The sequence below is a fragment of the Phacochoerus africanus genome, chromosome 16 (assembly GCF_016906955.1).
Source record: "Phacochoerus africanus isolate WHEZ1 chromosome 16, ROS_Pafr_v1, whole genome shotgun sequence".
Lineage (NCBI taxonomy): Eukaryota > Metazoa > Chordata > Mammalia > Artiodactyla > Suidae > Phacochoerus > Phacochoerus africanus.
In genome coordinates this window covers 31,351,125-31,376,124 of record NC_062559.1, presented here as the reverse complement: position 1 = coordinate 31,376,124, position 25,000 = coordinate 31,351,125, and the positions used below count along the sequence as shown (strand labels likewise).

The window sequence follows — 25,000 nt, the reverse complement described above, 5'->3', positions numbered from 1 at the left end:
TCTTGATGATTTTTGACCCTTTTCATGAGGTACACTTAAAAGTTTAAGGTAAACATATATTTCAGCTTTTACCATTCTGATTCATTTAAAATTTCATATATATATATATATGTATATATATGTATGTATGTATTTTGCCTTTTTAGGGTTGCACCCACAGCATATGGAGGTCCCCAGGCTAGGGGTCCAATCAGAGCTGTAGCCGCCGGCCTACACCACAGCCACAACAACGCCAGATCTAAGATGCATCTGCCATCTACACCACAGCTCATGGCAACGCCGAATCTGTAACCCACTGAGCGAGGCCAGGGATCAAACCCGCAACCTCATGGTTCCTGGTCAGATTTGTTTCTGCTGCACCATGACGGGAACTCCCTAATGTTTCACAGATTTTCCTCTCTCATCTCAGAATACATAACCCTATCTTTATGCACATTTACCCAGTATTTCATGGTGCAAATAGCTACACATCAAGTTTGTGCTAAATTCACCTAATGAGGAAATAAATAAGGATAAATGAAAGTCTTATTTGGAGCATCACCATGGGGAATTCTGTCAGTATAGTAAAGACCAAGAAAGGAAAAAAAGAGAACTCGCCCAACCAAAGTTGACTGCATTTCCTTTCTTCACTCTTAAAGATTTTCATTGATAGACAGTTTTCACTGGGACACTCATTTAAAATCAGTTTTTCCTTTTTATTTCACTTGGTAGCTGTATAATTATTCTGTTTTCTTAGACCCAACCAGACTTTTCTTTGGCCTTTTCACCAGAGAATATCTGAGATAAATTCTCCTTCCCTTCCTCTGTTGCACATCTAAATTGTTTCCTCTTTTGAATATTTGCTTGAATAAAAGTATATATCTAATGGAAAATACTTCCTTAAACTTAACACCTAATTCACTAAGGTATTTTATTTTGGAAAATTATCCATAGGCCTTCAAATTTGATGCTAATTTTGCCTGTCTAAATATCAATAAAGTAGCATAATCTTTGAAAAAATTTTAATGTCCTCAGTAAACCTCTGTCCCTCTTTATCACTGAATTCCTATAGTAGCTTGGGGCAGTAACAAAGGTGATAAAGGAGGAATAAAGGAAATGTATCACTTAAAATGATTCACTTACAAATAGAGGTCTGCATTTTGAAAATTATTAATTTCTAAATAAGACAAGTGGAGCAGTCTACATATAACATATAACTGACATTAGGAAAAAATAATTTTTCATTTATTAAAATTTTTAAATTCTTAGTAGCTTTAAATGTTTCCTTTTGGATAAGCTTATGTATATGGATTTAGAAATGATAGTATTATCTTATTTGTAGTGTTAGAAATCCCTCAGAAACGCACTTGTATTATATATATTTGTGTTTAAGTTTGTGTTTTGTGCATATTTTATGGAAGTAGAGTGTTCAGTTAGTTGGCTTCTTTTTCTACATATCCTCTTATCCGCATGTGGTCAGTGTTAGATGGCAGTTTCCTGGAGGGTAGGCCAGAATCTGCTTAAAATGTGCAGAATATCACATTCATGTGATCCCTACAACTTTAGGATGATGATGGAGAATTTTCATGTCAAAACTTCTAAATGTAAGGAAAATACGAAATATTTTAAGAGTGAAAAATAATTCATTTAACTATGGTAAAGGGGCTGATGAACTTCAACGAAAGCAAAAGAAGAAGACTTGCTTAATTTCACTTATATTCCAAATCATTCATAATAGTTACGTTTATATAAGGTGAAAGCTAACTGTAAATTTTCAGTGTATTATTGCGTGTCTCCATTCATAAAACTTTTCTTACAAAGTGTGTTCATTATCTATACAAATGAAGTACTTTTACTTGTAGATAAATAATTGAGTGAAAACACTCTATATGCTAAAAAGAGGTAAGAGGCTATTAAATGAGAGAAGTGTGGTGAGTTTCTTATCACATCTTTCTAGAAGTTAGTTAACTATAATACGTGAATAGCTATCTATATAGGTGTAATCCGGCTACCTACTTGTTTATCCATTTATCTGGATTGGCAGCTTTTTAAAGTTTGGCATATCTGTCCTTCTTTTCCTTCATTTCATTTGATCCCTTGTTATTTGGAGATAGTATGAGGTAAATGACTAATAGAAGAAAAGGCACTTTTGTAGATAGGTAAATTTTTTTCAAACTGCTTGTTCGAACCATTCTTTTTGTTTATCAAAGAATAATTAAGTAAACTGACCATTAAATTTTTTAAACAATCGAGCACTTGGGCAACCCACTGAGTCAATTAATTTTACAGATTCCATGTCAGAATGCCTTCTATCATGATACATTCAAATATAGTAATCTATAGGTATGTCTATATGTTCTAAATAAGTCCAAAAGTATTTTCAGACTTACTCGAATTCCTTTCTGTTATTCTGTGATTCTTTTCCTTTGTGTTGCAAAGTTAGATCTAGTTAATCAATATACCAAGATAGGAAGGAATAAAAAATACTCTTTCTTAGTATTAAATATGAAGGGGGGTTGTTTTGGAGGGAGAGGAATTAATACACCCTAAATTCCTTTTATTTTTCTTCCTTGTTTTCATTAGTAATTTTTCCTTTCTTTATGACATAAAGTGCCAGACTCAAAGAGTTTGAACTGTGTTTAAAATGACTATCAAGATAAATTGTGAACCATGTCTATTTGTCTTTTTTTCTGTTTTCACAGATGCGTCCCAAGAATTTGTTCAAAATCGGTGTTTATATAAATACTTGCTTTTATTTACAGTAAAAGTGAATTGTTTTTTCTAGGAAAGAAAGTGATTGCTTTTTTAAAGGTTGCAGACTTGGCAGGTTGACAAGTTGTCTGATTACTTGCTGGTTAATACAAGCAATGCCTTCAGATAGTGTGACTGCCATTGAACTGAGCAGATACCTTGGGCTTCTATGCAAGGAGCCTTCCTGTTCCCCCCTTTTGCCAACCTTTTCCTGTCTGTCCACAGCCTTTCTCTCTTTCTCTTGGACATTCTCCCTGGCTTTCCTTACTTTGTATTTTCCTTGCTGCTTCTTTCTTGTCTGTTTCTTTCTCTCCCTCCTTATTTCTTTCTCTTTTTGACTCTTTAATTTCCAGAACTTTGAAAAGAAAAGAAATATTTTAAGTAAAATATTTTAAGTTTTTTTTCAGTTTAATGAATCATCGTTGAATTATCTTTTTTCCAGACTTCGCAATATGGTTAGTTAGCTTGAAATAAGAAAATATTCAAAGGAGAAATTGAATACGAAGCCTAAGATTCCTTCCTTGACAGGACCTATCTATACGGCTGTTTTCTGGAGATACATAAGTAAATAAATAAAACTGCTGTGTAAGTTACTATGTGTATTCATGTAGTAATATGTATTACTGTATGCATTTTTCTAGGACTGTCTGTGTTATATGTATTAAACTTTGAAAATGATGTTTAGATTTTATGGTTATGTACAGTGTACATACATTCTTTTTACTAGCTTTGATAACAGATGTTTAAATGTATATTTTCCAGTTGTTTAATCTTTATTATATCTTAATCATATCTGTAACCCATTTCAAAAGGCTTTTCATTTGCAGCCCTGTGACAGTGATGCCATGATCATTATGAAGTATTGAGAAAACTGACATGTAATTGTTTATTTCTAAACAATTTCTGTGCTAGTCAAAGCAGCCCGTCTAAGCATAATACATAAGAGGTGTGGAACATAAAGGTGTGATCTGATTAAATCCGATGCCTCTAGAAAGCCAGTATCAAAATACAGTGGTACCTTAATATCATTATTAGATAGTTAAATCATATAGCAAATAGTCTGTAAAAATGATCAGCAATCATTGCTAAAGAATGTGTTCGGGATGCCATGTAGCTGAGAAGCAGGTTAGCAGACATTTGGTAATGCCCACCCTTTCTCCTTCTGGCTCTGTCAAGGTGCCTGTGTCAGTGGCCATGATGACTCCCCAGGTGATCACCCCTCAGCAGATGCAGCAGATCCTTCAGCAGCAAGTCCTGTCTCCTCAGCAGCTTCAAGCCCTTCTCCAGCAGCAGCAGGCAGTCATGCTGCAGCAGGTAATGTGGGTTACCTGCTTTGGTGTGCTAGCGAGGCACAGAAGGTGTTCACCCGTATTGACAGTTCCCCGGGCACGTGTGGCAATTTCTCCTCTGCTGGCAAGGACAGCCTGTCAGCATGCTAGAACATAAACATAGCTTTTTTTTTTTTTTTGGTCTTTTTTGTCTTTATAGCGCTGCACCCACGGTATATAGAGGTTTCCAGGCTAGGGGTCCAATGGGAGCTGTAGCTGCCAGCCTACACCACAGCCACAGCAACGTGGGATCCGAGCCACATCTGCGATCTAGACCACAGCTCACGGCAACGCCGGATCCTTAACCCACAGAGCAAGGCCGGGGATCCAACCCACACCCTCATGGTTCCTAGTCAGACTCGTTAACCAATGAGCCACGATGGGAACTCCGTATAAATGTAGCATTTTGACTACAGAACTGTATAGGAAAATTTAGATCCCTTAGTCTTTTTAAATTCATTAACATCTAGAGTAAGAGCCAAAGAGGTGTCATTTCCACATGAGATAAATCAATATTTAAATATTCAAATGCTAGGTGCACTGGATTTGTAGACTTGCCAAAAAAATGCAGATAATTGTTGCTTTTAAAATTCCTAACCCTTCAGCACTCCTTTTAGTTCACACGAGTACAAAATTGGAACTGGTCATTTTGTTACAACAAGGAAAGTAACTTCCCGAATTTTATTGGAAATTTAATAATAGAAGTATCTACTTATTAGAACAAAGCTGGGCAACTGAGCTGCCAATTCATGAGAATTATCTTTTTTAAATAGCAAAACTAAGGTTTCTAACATGTACGTTATTGGAGCCTCGAGTGTATATAAGGTAGACGTTGTGTTATAGACTTACTTCATAGAGAAAACAATGTGCTTTACCCAAATTCTTTTTTCTTTCTTTTTTTTTTTTTGTCATTTCTTGGGCCGCTCCCATGGCATATGAAGGTTCCCAGGCTAGGGGTCGAATCGGAGCTGTAGCTGCCAGCCTATGCCAGAGCCACAGCAACGCAGGATCCGAGCCGCGCCACGTCTGTGACCTACACCACAGCTCATGGCAACGCCAGATCGTTAACCCGCTGAGCAAGGGCAGGGATCGAACCTGCAACCTCATGGTTCCTAGTCAGATTCGTTAACCACTGCACCACGACGGGAACTCCTACCCAAATTCTTAGAGATTTAATTACTTTCCTGTGTTCTATAATAATGACCACAGGCCAGTTGCTTATACTTCTAAATCTGATGTTCTTCTTTACATCTGATGGATTATGATTTTTTTTCTCAGTAAGAACTGGACAACCTGATTTTATGTAACTCTGTAGTTGGTTTTTATAAGTGGTAGAGTTTAACTTATTTTTATATGCTGTTGGGACTGTAGATATAGTAATTTAGCATATTTATTTGTATCTGACCCTTTAGAATACAGATTTCCTATACCCTTTTGTTTAGGATGTTTTGGATTCTGGACTGGAAAGTTTCAGAGATGCCTTGGGGGAAAAAAAAATGTACGTAGAGCTGTCTCCTGTAATCCAGTGCACATGTTTATTATTGTTCTTATGAGATGAATCTTAATGGAGACTCTACCATGTGCCAGTCTAGAAGAGTTTAGGAGTTTTATAATCCATGCAACTTTTGCCTTTATTTATTAAAGTCAAAATGGTTTATTCAGCAACAACTACAAGAGTTTTACAAGAAACAGCAAGAGCAGTTACATCTTCAGCTTTTGCAGCAGCAGCAACAGCAGCAGCAGCAGCAGCAGCAACAGCAACAGCAGCAGCAGCAGCAACAGCAGCAGCAGCAACAGCAGCAGCAGCAACAACAGCAGCAGCAACAGCAGCATCCTGGAAAGCAAGCAAAAGAGGTAGGACCCAGCCGGCTCAGTGACTTTGCTGAGGAACGTAAGGTTGGGAAGGGCGCTGCGAGGCCAGGGCAGTCTTAGATCTTCCTATCACCAGGCTCTTGCTGTCAAAGATGCATTATTATACATTTGTGCTGAGCTTAATAACAGTGACAGTAGAACTCTCCTGCTCTCCTTTTTTGTAGCATGGGACTTGAGAGTTACAATCCAATGCTGCTGTCGTCTAATGTTCACTAATGAATCACAGTGTACAAAGAGCAAGCTGTGTGGTGGACAAAGTACTGATTATCTTGTATTCACCGAGAATCTAAGTTGGTGAGGGAACCTTATTTTTCTCAGTGGTGCAGCTCAGAGAACATGCATGCAAATTTAGCCTATTGTTGGGGGTGGGGTGGGGGGAACCCGGGGAGAATCTGGTTGAGCACAGATTTCAAAGTCACAGGCCCCTGATTAATGAACTGCTACCGTAGGTTTGGAGTGGCGAGTAGAAAGTTCCAGTTTGATATGCTCATAAATCAAACTGACAAGCTGGCTTCTCAGGCCTAGCTTGCACTTGTCAGCAAACTGCATCAAATATAAACATAATACAAACAAAACATGTTGAAGTAGTTAAATTGATCAGCAGGTATCAGAGCCGTTGTCTTCAAGCTGCCCATTATGCAAACGTACAGGAAACAGTTTTGACCCCCTGAGGCTTTGTTTCTGTTTGGATTTGTGAATAGAATTTCAGACAGCCATCAACTACAGAATAGAAATTGCTCCCTTATTTCTCCGGAGGCTTTGGGCAATCCACATGACTTGCTCCATTATGCAGTCTGTTTTCCAGTGAGCGCATCAAAAGTTTCTCTTTTCCCCAAACTAAAAAGGAAAGGTCTTCCACAGCGGCTTGTCTCTCTCTGAAGTGTGACTGCCTCCTCAGACCCTCCCGAGTCCAAAGAACTCTGGTTTGTCTTGTAATGCCTCACAAAATTGGAACTTATACTTTGCCTTATAATAAGGGCACTTTTTTCTGGTCTTGAACATAATGCTGCCTTTAATGTATTCCGGTAAGAGAGGAGAGGAGGAGAGAGTGCTAACAGGCCTGTCCTGTGCAGGCTCCATCCCAGTTTACTAATAGATCACTAGAGACCACAGTCAGGGACTTCTGCACATCAAACTTATTCCATTGAAAAACAAAAAAAAAAGAAGTGTGTTGAAGTTGACTGTTTCTGTAAAGTGTTATTCTTGTAGTCTAGGTAAATTCGTTATCATCTGTGATAAGCCATTTTAGTTTAAAGTCGAGATCTTGGCTACACCCTTTCTCTAGACCTTGTTCCATCCCCGTTCAATGCAAGTTCCTTGGTTCTCTGCTGCTGTGTTAATATGTGAAAGAAAGGCAACCGAAAATCCAGAACTTGCTCCCATTCTACCCTTGGACTTTGACCACGGGATGACCATTCACAAACGCCCCGGGGCAATGAAAGGAGGGAGCATTTCTCTGTCTGAGAGCTTTTGAGCAGGCCACCTTCTCTGCTGTTTACTGGGTTGGGTTTTCTGGCACCAGCAGCAGCAGCAGCAGCAGCAGTTGGCAGCCCAGCAGCTTGTCTTCCAGCAGCAGCTTCTCCAGATGCAACAACTCCAGCAGCAGCAACATCTGCTCAGCCTTCAGCGGCAGGGACTCATCTCCATCCCACCTGGCCAGGCGGCACTTCCCGTCCAATCGCTGCCTCAAGGTACATACGAAACACAGCACATACTTCATTTCTAAGCTTGCACCTTCTACCACTGCATGGCCTATCTACCTGAGACATTGAGAAGATTTTGTTTTTATGCCCCTCATGTTTATTATTAAAACATGGTTGTTAACATGATTGCATGGCCCATTTTCTTGAGACTGAAGAAATTTTACTACATACTGCGTTTTAAGTGTGTAGTAAAACTGCTTTCAAGTGTTGTGTTAGATATTAAATGTGTACTTATTCATCTTATGAAAGAAGATTTATAAGGGCAGCAAAATTCAAGCTGTTGAATATACACTAAAGATCTACAGGGAATTGAATGAGCAGGAAAGCGAACAACACACCATTTGACATGAGTGAGCTGATAGGAGTTTTGGTGGACAACTGATAAGAAAGATAGACGTTCCTAATCTTCACTGAAACCCCATGTATAAAAGGGAGGCTTTGTCTATTTCTACAGAGCATATTCCAAATTATGCTTTGGGGAACTGGGGACCCTATATCATAACTCATGGAACCATAGGATGCTATTTTCTCTAAAATAATATTGTATATGCATGTACTGTTTTGTGAAGTTTAGCTTCAAAAAGCTGTCTGTTGTAGGAGTTCCTGCTGTGGCACAGTGGCTTACGAATCTGACTGCAAGGGCTTGGGTTGTTGCAGAGATGCAGGTTTAATCCCCCGCCCATACAGTGGGTTAAGGATCTTTTCTGCAGCTATGGCAAAGATCACAACTGTGGTTCGGGTTCAGACCCTGGCCCGGGAATTTCCATATGCCACGGGTGGGGCCGTAAAAAAATCTGTCAATTGTATACTTGTTTTTCTGATAAGAAAACTTTGGATGTACTTTGATAATTCAATAAGATTATACCATACCAAAAAAACAGTTGTATATATCCATCATTTAAATCTTTTGTGAAATGGAAGGAGTTCTAAGTTAAAAAAAGTCAAGAGAATGGTGAACAAAATGGTTCTCTGTATGCTAAAATCCTTGATACAGGTAAAAGTCATATATCTCTAAACGTTATCAAAGCTTATTCTAATTCTCATTTAGATTTTGTTGGAACAAATTTTAATCAAGTTACTTAAAATTAGTTAAAATGAACTTACAGAGTACATTGCAGTAGTACTTGCTGGTCATTTTTCTCGCTCTTTAGGATAAACTGGAGAAACTCAAGAACAATAAAATATACAGAAATTATAATTAGGCAGATAAAAGACAGTCTTTGAAATGCATATAATTATTGGTTTGGGTACATAAAATTAGAAACATCAACATCGTGGTAAACGTTTTTCTCTTTATTTATCAAATTACTATTTCCATGGCTTATTTTCCCCAGGACTTCTCTTCTACTTGACTTGAGATCCTCTAATCCGCTTGCTTGAATCACTCCTAGGAACTCAAGAAGGATAAAGTTTAAATAGTGAAAGAAAAATAAGACAGGAAACTCACTTTTCTGTGTCATTCCAAAAAGAATTGAAATAAACCATAGTATCACCATAGCAATGAATGTTCTATTCACAAATAATTGTTCTTTGGAAAAATAAATACAACTTGAGGACAAAGGATGAAATAAGTTTAAAAAAATAAGGAATTTATAAATTAATTCAATATAAACATGGATTTTTTGTAGGAACTATAAAATTTGGTAGAAGCAATAAATTTATGTCATTAATTTTTCAAATAAAATTCAAATAAAGTCTGTATTTAGGATCTGTTTTTTCTCTCTCCTCAATAGAAAAACATGATTTTATTTGAGTAAAACCATTCAAACAAACATTTCAAGAAAGTTTAAGATAGATGTTCATAGAAACACAATGTAACATCTCTGAAATATATTTGTTAAACTACATTCTTCCAAAATAATCATACAAATATCTTGCAAACAAGGAAGCTTATTATGCTTTAACCATTCCGGTAGTTTCACATGACTTTTTTTCTTATTTCTGAGCATTCTTTTGATGGAATTATCTCTATTTTTCTTCTGTTTTTTTCCCTTCCAGTTTTATTGAGATGTAATTGACTTGCAGCACCGTGTAAGTTTAGGGTGAACAGCATAGTGATCTGACGTACATCCATCAGGAAATAATTGACCTCCCACACTGTGTTAGTTCTTGATGCTGTACAACATAGCGACTCACTATTTTTCTGCCCTACATACTGATCACTCTTTCTTTTGTTTTGCATTCTCCATCAGATAAAGGAGAGATAATGTCTGGAATGGAGAACATTGAGGAAAAGGAAGTAAATCTGAAAACATATTTGGGTTGCAGCAGAAAATATATGTATGTTAAATAAAAAGATAGAAGTCATCATCATGTTTCAACTATTTAGACGAATGTGTAAAGTGCTGTTGTGGAGACCCATCAGCCAAACACAGTTGCAGTGTGTCAGATAAACCAGCTCCTGTAAGGGAACACACTAAGTTCATAGTACTGTTCTGGAATCTCAGCGTTAGGACAGGAGAAAGTAAATAAGTAATTGTTAGGTGATATAAGCCCTGAATCATTTATGCCTTAAGTTAACTGGTTATTTCAGACAAAGATGTTTTAAATACTTTTATTATCTGTTTCTCTGTTCACTTTGCATTAGGTTTTTGATTGGTTGATTGATTAGCCACAATAGCCATATGAATACCAAGTAGGACTAATATGCAGTGATGATGTTCACATTATATCTTTAAAAATATCCTGCTCTGTAGCACTGGGAATTATGTGTAGTCACTTATGATGGAGCATGATAATGTGAAGGAAGAAAAATGTGTACATATTTGTGTAACTGGGTCACCATGCTGTACAGTGGGAAAAAAAAATTGTATTGGGGAAATAACAATTTAAATAAATAAATAAATAAATAAGATTAAAACTTTTTAACTGTATAAAAATATGTACATAAGAATCAGATACAAGTAACCATAGTTATAATTTTGGTAAGGATAGAAGACTACAGACATTTTTCTCTATATTGCAAAATGATGTGATATTGTATTATATCATGTTAAAGTAAGGTATTTTAAATACTAAGCATTTAAAGTCATCATGAGCATTACTATAATAGTGGATTTTAATGTAAATTAGGCAATGAAATTACAATCTCTAAGTGTGTGTGTATATATATATATATAGAGAGAGAGAGAGTATAGGTATGCAGAAGTCAAATAAAAAAGGATGGATCTTGAAATCCATCTCAAACAAAAATACCTATTATAAAGCTATTCAATACATAGTATATTTTATATATCAAATAGTAATTATTTAGTGACTCATTTTCAATGTCTACATGTTGAAAAAGAGGAAATTATTTTGACATGCACTTTAAACTTTGATATGTTTTTGACATAAGATGGAAGTCAGTATATCCCAGTGCGTAATCTATTCACAGGTTTAGCATTACTACAGGGACTAAGTTAGATGAATAGAGAGATCAATAGATATATAGATAGATACATACATACATACACACACATACATACACATATATATTTCATTCAGCTTTAAAAACACATTTTTGAATTTATAGGAGTTATCTAAAATAAACATTTTTGTTGCCAAGACCAAAGAGAATGCTAGATCTAACCAGCAGTTGCTATTTTGAACGAACACCTTGTAGAACTAAATGAGCTTGGAGTCAGAGAACTGCTGAATAATAAAGAAAATGATATCTATTGAAGAAACGTATAATATCCTTTATGCTGAGTGAGGACTGTGCCGAAGTTTGTCTTTGACATCGGTATTCAGCCAAAATCCGAATTTGACTTGGACTTCAGGCTCTGCTTACGGAAATCTAAGTAGCCAGATGCCTACTTCACCATCACTTCTGACGTCCTTGCTGTTTTTGCTTAATCTGTGATCCTGGGTTTACACAGAGCATATATCGAATCAGGGTAACAGCAACAGCGCTATGAACAATGTATGTCATGCTGAATAATTGTTGCCACTTTAGTATTCTCTCTTAAATACCAGTGAATCTTCTATTTGTAATTTGGAAGCAAAATCTCCTTTGGGGCTTTACATGCTGAAACTCCTATCAGTGAGCTAAAGCTTAAATGTACATTTATTATTATGGGAATGAAACTTTGCAAAGTTACCTGTGAATGCTATTAATTTCATGTATAAAAACTAGCTTAGGAATAATTAAATGTGTAGGGAAATATTAAAGATATGTTGAGATAGTTTTTGAGGAAATGTAAATGATGTAGGGAGATGGAGATTAAATTACATCATAATTCTAATTGGCTAATTGTTTAGTATACTAACACGCATATATTAAAATGGAATTAACTCCATTTAGGCTATGTGTCTTTTTAAAAAGTTCTATTTGTCAATTCTTTATATGTTGGGGGACACTTAAAAGGAAAATATCAATTTTGTCGAAGTAAAAATGTCGTGATCGATAAAACTGAGAAATCATTGTTTTTGTAATAGATATCCAACTGTAAAACTGCAACCTGTAAAGAATTTGACAGTAAAAATCATAGTAGGAATTTTTTATATCAGACGTATTTCTGTATCCCAGAAGTTCATACTTTGGTAGACAAATAGCTAATTTTCCTTCCTGTAATTCAGAATTTGAACAAAATGTGTATTTGGTACACCTCTGAAACTAATATGTTAGGTTTGGCACATTGTAAATGAACACGTGGGTCTCTGAAGGATAGCCCAGAAACTGGAATAATGGTTGCCACTGGAGAGGAATATTGGAGACCCAGAGGTCAGGACTGGTACGGAAATTTAACTTTGTAATGCATATTATTCTCTGTGATTCAATTATTTTGGCCATGTGTATATACTAGTTTTTCAAAATGTAAAATTTTAAATGAGGAGTAAAAAGTAATGATAATACTTCAATAATTCAAGTTATTGACTATCAAAATGGTTTAATAAAACAATTGCCAAAATTCATTTGTATAACTCTTAAGTATAAGTAACACTAGAAAATAAGCAGAGCACTATTAAATAAGTTAATTAAAATTCACAGTAGACTTACTTTTTATCATAATATATTAAAATTATTTAGTTAAAATTAATTACTAGACAGAAAATAAAAGAACATGGGAAAAAAAATCTTATTTGTGAGTGTGCAGAATCTGCTCGTGTAATTATTACCAATAAGTGAAGCCACTGAAATTTTTAAACCTTGTTTGCCCTAAGGATGTATACTCTAGATATGAATTATCAAATTTTCATTAATTCTTAGCACAGTGCTTGGTACCCAGTAGTTACTCTCCAACTCTGACTCCAGGATTAAAGAATTATTATTAAACTGCTTTATCTCTGGTATTATATGCAATTTGATTAGGAATTCATCCTTTTGATCTTTCAACTCTGGGAAAAACAAATCTTTTAAGGCTTATTTATCATCCTGACAGTGATTGAGAACAAGCCCAAGTCATCATTTATAGGAGAACCAAGTTTCTCAATTTTGGGTGGGCATGAAATTTTTAAATTACATACTTACAAAACTTTTGGGCAGAAATATTGTATTTGTATATCCTTGAAATAGGTTTTTGAAGAAAGCCAAGTAATTTGCACTTATAGTTTTAAGTTGAGGAGTTCCCGTTGTGGGACTAATTAAGCAACCATAGGAAATGGGAGCATGTGCACTTGTAGGCAGGTGGCCAAGGATGGAGTCCTGGGAAGGGGATATGTGAGGAATGACCTGAAAATGTGAGGGAGGTCTGTTACCTACTAGCTCTTTAGCAAGTTGAGCACCTTTCTATGCCTTACTGTCCTCATCTCTAAAGGGAAAATAATTATTGTTACAATAACAATAGGAATAGTGGTTTGGGCATTACATTATCATGTAGGAAGCATTTGGAAAAGTGACTGGCATATGAGAAGCACTATAAAGCACCTGGTAAACAGAACAAAGAAACCTGCGAGAGGAGTAAGTTGAGGTCAAAAGGGCTGTGGTATAAACAGGAGCTTAGTTTTGCACATGTAAGATTTGAGACTCTGTTAGGGTTACGCGGAGCTACCAGATAGGCAGCTTTCAATTCAAGGAAGGAACTAGGGATGGAGATGACTTGATGAATCCTGAGCCTATACTTGGTTTTTAAAAACCAAAATGAGGATTTCCCATTGTGGCTTAGCGGCAACGAATCTGACTAGCATCCCTGAGGACGCAGGTTCAATCCCTAGCCTCGCTCAGTGGGCTAAGGATCTCGTGTTTTCATGAGCTGGGGTGTAGGTCGCAGACGTGGCTTGGATCTGGCGTTGCTGTAGGTGCCAGCAGCTACAGCTCCGATTCAACCCCTAGCCTGGGAACCTCCATATGCTGCAGGTGCAGCCCTCAAAAGACTAAATAAATAAATAAATAAATAAATTCTGAAATGAAATAGTGTAATTGTAAAAATAATTTGTTGACTTATTTTTTCCTTCAAATGTATTTGCAGAACACTGAGTTAGAAAAAGACACTCAAGTTCTCTTTGTTACTAGAATCTTAGAACTGTTTTACTTGCTAACATAAATCATATGTCTCCAAGATCAAGACCACAGGCCTCTGAAATCTCTTAGATTAACAGTGTTTAGAAGAGTACACCTCCATGGAGCACAGTCTGGGAAATGCTGAATTTGTTACATTGATGACTGAAAAAGTAAATTGTTTCTTGCGAATCATCAAAATGTAAAAACTCACAAAACTCTAAAAATTGTATGAAATTGATTGACTTGTTGTTTCATATTCATAAATAGTTTTGTATCCATGGAAGATAAGTGAACAAGTTGGAGTTGTGAATACTTTGTCTCATGAGCAATATGATAGTTTAAAAAATTTCCCCTCAAATTACCTGCAATTAGAATCATCTGTGGAGCTTCAAAAACAATTGATGACTGTGTCTTACCTTCAGAAATTGTGATTTAATTTGTTTGGTCAGAGCACTGGAAGTTTTAAAAGATCCCCAAATGATTCTAATATGGAAACACTTTTGAGAACCACTCCGCTAACGAGAATCTCTTTTTGACATTGTTTATTTTCTGCTTCTTATCTATAATATTTAAAATATTTAAAGTTTAAATATTTAAATTATATAAGTATTTACTATTAAGTTACTTAATGTTTTTAGGGAGTTCCCATCGCGGCTTAGCAGAAACGAATCCAATTAGTAACCATGAGGTTTCAGGTTCGATCCCTGGCCTCGTTCTGTGGGTTAAGGATCTGGCATTGCCGTGAGCTGTGGTGTAGGTCAAAGACACGGGTCAGATCCTGTGTTGCTGTGACTGTGGCGTAGGCCGGTGGCTGCAGCTGCAATTAGACCCCCAGCCTGGGAACCTCCATATGCATCTGGTGTGGCCCTAAAAAGCAAAAAATAAAAATAAAAAATAAAATAAATAAATAAATAAATTTAATGCTTTTAAAATATAATATTCTTTTAATTAAGGATCATTATTTGTATGATGAATGGGTTATTTATCAAATATTTATGTGCCTACTACTCACTACCATATTATCATTGTGATATCATGGTGATACCTCTAATTGTCAATGCAAATGAATGGTATAATGGTAATAATATACTTTCAGAAGATAAGCAGGTACATAGGTTAAATCATTAATAAAGTTCAAAAACTAAATTATTAATAACATTTTTAACTTCTATAGTCTCTAAAATATCTGAGTCTTTACCCAAATTATAAAATGTTTTTAGCCACTCGATCTGTTGGAATCAACTAGTACCATTCAAAATTCTTTAAACATTGGCCTTATAGGAGAGCAGTGCTCATAAATAGTTTACCTTTTAAGAGTCACGAGGTAAAGTCCAAGGTATCTTTGAGAACTGATTGAATTGGTTTTAATCCATTAAATCAACAACTGTTAAGCACATGCCAGGCACTATTCTAGGCACTGGAGGTATACCCATAAAAAAGAAACCCCAACTCTTAATAAGTGGTGGAATGAGACTGATGAAAACAAGTACAACAAATAACATAGAGCCTGATAAATGCTCTAAAGTAAAATAAAATAGGGTAAGGCGATAGGGAATGATAAAAGGCAAGTAGGGAGGGCAGTGGTTGATGGTGTGGTCAGAGAGAAGTGAGCCTCACACTACCTGAGTGAAGGGAGGGAGGAGCCGTGAGAAGATTTGCAACCAGAATGGCCCAGAATGTAAGGGCAGCCAGAGCCAAAGCTAGAAAGGGAGCAAACGTTTGATGTATTCACGAAACAGCAGAGGCTAGTATAAGAGAATGAAATGCAGGGAGAGTGATGGATGAGGTCAGAGAGGCAGGCAAGAGCTAGATAATAAATGCTGGCACCTCAGAGGCCACAGAAAGGTTTCTTGGGTGTTTTTTTTTTGTTTTTTTTTCTTATTTTTTTGTCCTAAGTGTTCTGGAACGCCAGTGGAGGCTTTGCCTGAGAAGTTCCATAGCCTAAATTACCCTTAAAGAGAATAATTGGGCTGATATATGAAGAATAAGTTATACAAAGGCAAGGTGAAAACAGGAAGGCAGTCCAGAATCTATGGCAGAAATCAGGCCAAGCGTAGAGTGTGGAGCAGAGAGGCAGCAGGTGAGATGGTGAGCGTTCTGATGCGGAAGACGAGCTGATGCTCTCACAGAGAAACATTTGCTAATGGAGTTTTACTGTTAGGACACCCAGCACACGAAGCCAGGTAATCAAAAAGTCACGGTCAATTTCAGAATCCTAGGTTAAAGCAAGAATTAAAACAATTATTAACGTTCTTCATACAGAAATTATTTCCTATGTGACAGAATACCTTTACTAATCCATCCTCCTAGTTATAGAAAAAAAATACAGTTTTGAATAATTTGGGGAACCTGAGTTATACTGTCTTTACTTTAAGACATAGTCTCAGACTACGTCTTAAAATCTTGAGGAGCCAGAATCAGCAAAATGATAGCTTTCTGTAAAAAAAGGTCCGTTTGAAATTGTGGTAGGCATAGCAATTTAAAGTTACCACTGTGACAAATCATTTGACCAGAAGTTGTATTTGGAACAGTGAGAACTTTCTTCCTGTGGGCTACTTATGGCTATGTCTAGATCAATGATTTTTCCATGTGTAGAGGTAAGGATGCGGGGGCTTTTCTCACCATCATGTTCTGTTCTCTTTCACTGGTCTCTTCTGCCTATTTCATCTCACTTCACTCCATGCACCTCTCAACTGATCAGCACCACTATAGCATCTGATGTGGGGGTAGGGTGGGGGGGGATAGTTTGATTAGCACCCTTATAGTAGATGTTATAGATAAATATAGTTATAAAGCATATAGATTTTGGAGCCACAGGGATCGAGTTTGAATTCTTTCCACTGGTTATGAGCTTAGTGTTTGGGACAACGTATTTAATCCATCTGAGCCTCCATGTCTTCATCCATAAAATGTATTAATTCCTAATTTCAGGTGATATTAGCTGAGATTAGGAATGTAAAGCATCAGGAGTTCCTGTTGTGGCTTAGCGGGTTAAGAACCTGACTAGTATCCATGGAGATGTGGGTTCCATCTCTGGCCTCACTCAGTGGGTTAAGGATCAGCATTGCTGAGAGCTGGGGCCTAAGTCACAGATGTGGCTGGGATATGGCATTACTATGGCTGTGGCAGAGGTCAGCAGCTCCGATTTGACCACTAGCCTGGGAACTTCCATGTGCCATGGGTGCAGCCCTAAAAAAGACAAAAAAAAAAAAGTATGTAAAGCACCAAAGTAGATGCTCAGTAAATGATAGCAATTGTTCGTATATTTTTTCAGTTTATCTTCATTCAGTACTTTTCATATTTTTATACTTTTATTATGGTTGATTTGCAGTGTTCTGTCAATTTCTGCTGTACAGCAAGTTATACATATATAGTGACCCAGTTTATATGGATATAGCAACCCAGTTATACGTATATATGTGTATATATATATATGTGTGTGTGTGTGTGTGTGTACATATACACACACACACACACGCGCGCATTCTTTTTCTCATATTATCTTCCATCATATTCCATCACAAGTGATTGGATATAGTTCCCTGTGCTATACAATAGGACCTCATTGCTTATGCACTTCAAATGTAGTAACTAGCACCTACTAACCCCAAACTCTCAGTCCATCCCACTCTCTCCACCTCCCCCTTGGCAACCACAAGTCTGTTCTCTATGTCAATAAGTTTGTTTCTATTTTGTAGATAGTTTCATTTGTGCCATGTTTTTGATTTCACATGTAAGTGTTATCATACAGTATATGTCTCTTTCTGACCTACTTCACTTAGAATGAGAATCTCTGATTCCATCCATGTTGCTGCAAATAGCATTATTTTGTTCTTTTTTATGGCTGAGTAGTATTCCATTGTGTATATATACCACATCTTCTTAATCCATTCATTTGTCAGTGGACATGCAGGTTGTTTCTCTGTGTTGGCTGTTGTAACTAGTGCTGTAATGAACATAGGGGTGCATGTATCTTTTTGAATTATAGTTTTGTACAGATATATGCCCAGGCGTGGGATTGCTTTTAGTTCTATATTTAGTTTTCTGAGGTACCTCCATACTGTTTTCCATAGTGGTTATACCAATTTACATTCACACCAACAGTGTAGGAAGGTTCCCTTTTCTCCATGCCCTCTCCAGCATTTGTTATTTGTAGACTTATTAATGAGAGCCATTCTGACCAGTGTGAATAAAATATTTTAGGAGCAAAGGCATTCATGTAAGACTGCCTGCATTTAAATCACAGCTTTTTCATACATAAGCTTTGTGACCTTAGATATATTTTTGAACCTCTCTCTCACTTTGTTTCCTTATCCATAAATTAACTGGTTATGATAAAAATATCAACTCTATTGGATTATAGTAAGGATTAAAAAGCATAAGGTTTATAAGGAATATATATGTCACAGTACTTTGCATTTATAAGCATTATTTTATAAGTCGAATACTATAAACAAAAGTTTCTCAAGTCCCACTTCAAAATTACAGCTAGGGGAGTTCCCATTGTGGCTCAGCGGGTTGAGAATCCAACTAGTATGCAAGAGGATGCATAGGTTCGATCCCTGGCCTCACTCAGTGGGTTAAGGATCTGGCCTTGCCACGAGCTGCAGCGTGGGTCGCAGATGTGGCTCTGTTTAGGCTATAGCCGTGACATAGGTTGGTGGCTGTGATTGCAGCTCCAATACAGTCCTTAGCCTGGGTACTTCCATATGCCGTGGTTGCAGCCCTAAAGAGGAAAAAAAATTACAGTTAAAAGCTAAAAGATTGTACCTAGCCTTTCTATTTTCATTCCTCATAAATCAGGTAAATTTGCATAACCTGAACCAGTAAGTTGTTTAAAAAGAGTAGTTGATTTATTCTATCTACCAGACATAAAATGAAGAAGTTTAGATCTTATATGCTTAATTGGCTCATATAGGTAAGCATATTGGCATTTTTAGGACCTTAATATGAAATTCACTTGTATCCTTTACCTCTCTGAAAAATATCAAAATTGCCAGATAATTGTCGTCTGTTTTTCTTTTGAGTTGAGTGTTTACTGTTTTCCTCTGACATTTTTGTTTTCCCTCCTTACTTTTTTCATTTCTTTTGACATGTGTTATTTCCAAATGTACTTGTCTTTCAGTTTCTCACTGATAAAAACTTAATACTACCAATAAGTAAGACCTACTGTTGAAAGTTGAATAGTTTTCATTTGCAAATGGAACTTGCTGTGTTTTTTCTATTAATCCTTGATATTATTCCCAATACTGTTATTTCTAGTTCTAGTCTCAAATTGGTAGTCTTTAGCAAATAACTGATTGTTCCAGAGAAAAGCTATAGTGCTGATGGTGTAAAGTGATTGACTACTGTATTTTAATTGTTTTGGTAACATCACTTTTGTTGTTGGCATTAGTCCAGTAATAATACTGAGCTTATGTTATAAACTTTACTGTGTTATATTGGTGGGGCTTTCTTTCCTTTTGTAGCTGGCTTAAGTCCTGCTGAGATTCAGCAGTTATGGAAAGAAGTGACTGGAGTTCACAGTATGGACGACAATGGCATTAAACACGGAGGGCTAGACCTCACTACTAACAATTCCTCCTCGACTACCTCCTCCACCACTTCCAAAGCATCACCACCAATAACCCATCATTCCATAGTGAATGGACAGTCTTCAGTTCTAAATGCAAGGCGAGACAGGTAAATCTCATGAGATTTATTCCATAGCTATGACCAAATTTTACTTTCAACACTTGTAAACTTAAAAATAATGGGTTGTTCCTAACAGGGGCAAAATATGTAGAACCACAAATTACGGTAGAAACCAGAGTTCCTGTTGTGGCTCAGAGGAAACGAATCTGACTAGTATCCATGAAGACGCAGGTTCCATACCTGTCCTCGCTCAGTGGGTTGAGGATCTGGCGTGGCTGTGGCTGTGGCATAGGCCAGCGGCTATGGCTCCGATTCAACCCCTGGCCTGGGAACCTCCATATGCCACGGGTGCGGCCCTAAAAAGAACAAAAAAGAAACCTTTAGATTGTCTTGTATATTATTTTCATTTTAAAAAGTTTAATACCAGCAGTTTTATGGATAGAGGGAGGAACTTCTTGAAGAGAGTTATTTTTTTTGTAAGTACATGTGGAATTATTGTGTCAATATATGTTTAATGGTTGAGATGTTGTGATTAGCCTGATTGACAAAATAAGAATATTTTTTTTTACCATTTTTAAACTTAAGAACCAATTTCAAATAATTAAAGATACATACATATACCCCTTAATACATGTTACAGACATATACTTAGAAATCAGAGAATAGACACACATAAATGAAATAAACACAGGTATAATAAACCAGAAGATAGAAGGTCTGGTTTGCCTTTTTTTCTTGTTGTAACATGATGGAATTATAAACATATAGTAAAAATGAAGGTGGTAACTTTCTGAATAAATTTGATTCAAAATTCATAAAAAAAATTTTTTTCTACAGTAACCAACCCTAAGTACATTATATTAGATACTTTTTCAACTTACGGTTTTAGTTGTGTAAAAACGGGCTTTGTAAAAGGAGCACCCATGTATTTTTGTCTGTCTAGTTCTATTTGGTCAGGCATATGGTTATCTACTTAAATCCTTTAATGTAATTTAAACCAAATACGTTAAGCTAAAATATTGCTCAACATGGAAAGTATCTTTTTTGAAGATAAAACATAAGTGTAGGATTTCTTAGAGTGGCAAAGTCTCCTATGTTATGTAGCTGTAAAATTCATATTTAAGTGTAGTAGATTGACAGTGTTCTATTATGTAATATGAAAACCTACCTAACTGTAACAAACTCTCTCATAAACAAATATTTTTTCAAAGAAACATATTTAATTACAGTACAGTTTAAAATAGGATAGTCTAATTTGGTAATGTTTTGGTCTTTGAGTATCATGAAAAATTTTTCTTGTTAGCTTTCATTGTTATAAAACGGTATGCCTTTGAATGCTTTCACGCTGTTGTTTTAATTGAGAGTAATTTGATGATTATATATCTCAGAAGTTGGTTGATGTCTCTAGGATGTGTCTATCTGATGTAATATTCACCTAGCAAATGTCTTTGACAATTGTAAAAGGATATAACTAATGAATACTGTTCCAAAGCAGAAGTTTTTTAGTCAGTTATAACTAGCTGAAATATATGTGGTTCACACATAAATATTAAACAATTTAAATGATTCTCAAGGTCTATATCTTCTCTAAAATGAACATTTCAAAACGCTTATGGTGATTCTCCTGATACTTTCTTAAATGCATAGGTGTTTTTCTCTTGACCACACATGACTATATATATTTTATTTAGAGGTAAATGTAACATTAAGGTCATATGGCAGCATTAGCATATGATATTATACAGTCCTCTTAGTTTTTCATCCTTTATTAACAGTCATCTTTGGCTCTATTTCTCCTCTAATTGGAACATCATCTAGCCTTGGCAGTTGAACTATTCAATAGAACGATTAAATTTTTCTGACTGCTCTGAGCTGAATTGACCTGTTTTGACCTGTTTGTCACTGATCGTAACCTGACAGGCGCTAGCAGCCTGCAACGATTATGACTTTCTGAGATGAATCTGATGCCCTGTTCTTTCGCTACAGCTCGTCACATGAGGAGACTGGGGCCTCTCACACTCTTTATGGCCATGGAGTTTGCAAATGGCCAGGCTGTGAAAGCATTTGTGAAGATTTTGGACAGTTTTTAAAGTAGGTTTTTTACCTTCTTTTTAGGGGAGGGAGTGGATTGTATGGGAGGTTTAGACACGTTGTTGTAAATAAACAGAAGAAAGCTGAAGGAAGAAACCAAAAGGTCCATCATAAGGCACACTGTAAGTTCTGTATGTTCCAACAAGTGTGTAGCAAAGTCAAACCAGGAAAGTTAACTCTTCATCTTTACCTTTTTGTGAGACTATTTTATAAGTCATCCAATAAAGATTTTTGAATGAATGAAAAATCATAGCCTATTATAATACCGTTGTTAATAATTGGAAGGCATGTTTGCAAGATTCACTTAAATTTCAAGATTTCAATAAAAATTTCCAGTAAAATTATGAGAAGTCATATAATATATATATATATACATACCTGCATATATATATAAGCACACATTATATACATATATTTAAACAAAAGACACATTTTAAGGGTTTATTTTTTTATTGCAGACTTTATATTTCTTTGAATAATATTTGATGTATTTATTTAACAAGAATAAAAGTGAAATTACTAGTAACTAAAATTTTAAGAGGACTGTATTTTCTCCATGTTGTTACTTGTTGCCCTGAGAATCATAGAGAAACATACATGGCCATATCATTGTATGATAGATTATATGGCTTCTCTAGCCTAAAATAAAAACTTTACACATCCTTCATTTCTTCATACATGATAATTTATTTTTTAATGCATAAAAGATTCTTTTTCAAACGAGAATATGCATCTTTTGTGAAACATTTTCCATGCGCAATTTCAGTATACAAGAGATCTAAACAGAGGGCTACAGATAGGTTTATGGAGATGAGTAACTTCACAGGCAGAGACTCTTATGTTGTCATGGAGCAGCTAACAGGGTGAATGAACTGTTTCATGCTTCATCAACAATTAAGTTAATTAGCTCATTTGAAATTGCACTGCTTTGTTGCCAGGATGTTGGCAGAAACATCAAAAAGATGTGTTTACAAATGGTAGACTATAGGGTATAGAGCAAAAGCACCTTAACAACAAGGCACAAGTACTTGGCATCATAATAACTTTATAACTGAATTACAGTAAGATTTCCTCAAGGATTTTTTTAACCTTTTAAAAATTTCTGACCAATTAAAAGAAAATGCACTCCTATATTGCTATGGTTTATAACTGCCTTAAATGAAAATTTGTACTCCTGTTATCAAAAACAGTTGTGAGCTACCATTTTGTTGGGTAGGAAACTGATTTGAGTGTCTTAAATAAGAAAAGTACTTAAAATGTTATGCAGCTTTGCTGAAATTTTCCTAAGGAAAAAAAAATTTGCAAAAACAAAGACAGAATATAGGGATATTAATTCATTAAACAGCTAATTTCCTAGTTCCTCACTAGAGTGTATTTGTCCTTATTAACGCTTTATTATTCCTTATCATTATGCCACTCTTTCTTAAATATGGCCATATAAACCTTAAAACTAGCTTAATCATCGTACATTTTATTGCTCTAAGTTGTTGTTTCAGATAAAATTCAAAATCTTTTAAGAAAAAATGTCTTTCTTTCAATGTGATGTCCTTTATAGCACATGGAAAGGAGCATTTTTGTTCACCTCAAAATATTTATACATATTTTTATTACTAACAAACTTATAAATAGGAACTCTCATCTTGCCCTCCAAGGCTCTTTTTCATATTCATGTTGGTGTTTTTTAAAAACTGAAGAAGTTACAATTAAAGCATTTCCTTTCAATTAAGTATCAACTTTGGTTCCAAAGACTGGCCATTTTTCCAACCCATTAACTTTATAGGGATGACAGAACAAATGACAGTAGATTTTAAGGCCTTTCTTTTAGTCCATTTTTCTTGTGATATGCCTACATTCTCGAAGTCAAAAGATCTGTGATAAATTCTGTTAATAGAACTAATACCATATACTGTACTGAGATGAAGTGTTAATTAAACATATTTTCATACTGGCATTGTCCTTTTCTTAAAATGTGTGGAAAATTTGAAGGGAAGTAAAATAATACATTTTATTAAATTAATTTCAGTTATTCAGGAAAAAACAGTTGACTTCGTGTCTGTGTGGAAAGTGAATTGAAGAAGGCATCACCACCAATCCAAATTTTCTTGGAATGATTTTGCTTTTCTTTTGTAATAATGGAGAGAATCGGGAGTCTTGGCGGGGGTGGGGGAATGTCAGACAAGTCAGAAAGCTGTAAAGGGTTTTAGCTCTCAGTTTTTTTGTTTATCCATTTTCTAGAAATTTTGTGCCCAGTGTTTATTATAAAAGTTTTTTGGGAGGAGAATACTGTGGTGGCATTTTTATTTCTAAAATGCCTGGAAATAAATTGTACAGCTTGAGCTGTCCTCTGAGATCAGACAGCTTATCCATTGGTTTGAAATAAGAGGAAACCATCCATTATTTCTATTTAGCCTATGTAGGTTTAATAACAAAGGATAATAGAAAATATATTGAGTCCCAAATTCCCTTTCTCACATTATATCCAAACAAACTTGTATAATTCCTCTATTTTTGCCTAGCACCAAATGAAATGCCACCAGAGGATGTATGCTTATGAAGAACATACATATTCTAAGCCATATGTACATATATATTATTTAATATTCGATTGAAATTTTTCTATTGAATTTTTTAAAAATAAGACTAATTAGAAACATTCGTAATAGCAACGATGAAAGCAGAAAAATAAAAGAATGAAGAGAAAAGTCTAGATTAAAAAAGTGTGTAGGAAAATTTTTGAATTACTGTAACGTAGGCATTGACAGAAGCTAACCATTTTTCAGATCACTCATTGAGGTTCTCCCTAGATGACTAAAAGCATTTCATATTAGTTCTTCATTATTGTCTTATAAATGTCACGGTACAATAACAGCCCACAAAACTTTAGTGTAGTTTGTCTGCAAAATTAATTATCATTCCATTGGCCCTAAGTCAGCTCGAATGTAGATGGACTGACTTTTAGAGTTTAAACGAAAATGTTTACAATAGAACATTCAAGTTGGCAGACAGGCATTCTTGAACCCACATATGCAGTTCCTAGCAAACAAAACATGTTCTGAGGTACAAAGATAGAAACACTTTTTGAAGAAAGGCAAAATAGTTAGTGTCAATAAAATATCAGTGTATTAAAGAGCACTTAGTTGATAGAGGAATTAAGTTTATTACAGACAGTAAAATTTTAAGGTTTGACACTGTATAAATAGCAATAGAAAAGGTGGTCGAAA

The 25,000-nt window shown here is 35.6% G+C and overlaps 1 protein-coding gene across 1 annotated transcript in view; it reads left to right on the top strand.

Moving 5' to 3' along the window:
• The window catches only part of FOXP2 (forkhead box P2), a 545,958-nt gene that overhangs the window by 478,401 nt on the left and 42,557 nt on the right, over positions 1 to 25,000 (top strand). The window contains exons 7-11 of the mRNA XM_047762905.1: positions 3,907 to 4,044; positions 5,721 to 5,954; positions 7,453 to 7,621; positions 19,523 to 19,736; positions 21,675 to 21,779. Of these exons, the coding sequence (XP_047618861.1) occupies positions 3,907 to 4,044; positions 5,721 to 5,954; positions 7,453 to 7,621; positions 19,523 to 19,736; positions 21,675 to 21,779 (860 nt within the window). The remainder of the gene's footprint in view (positions 1 to 3,906; positions 4,045 to 5,720; positions 5,955 to 7,452; positions 7,622 to 19,522; positions 19,737 to 21,674; positions 21,780 to 25,000) is intronic.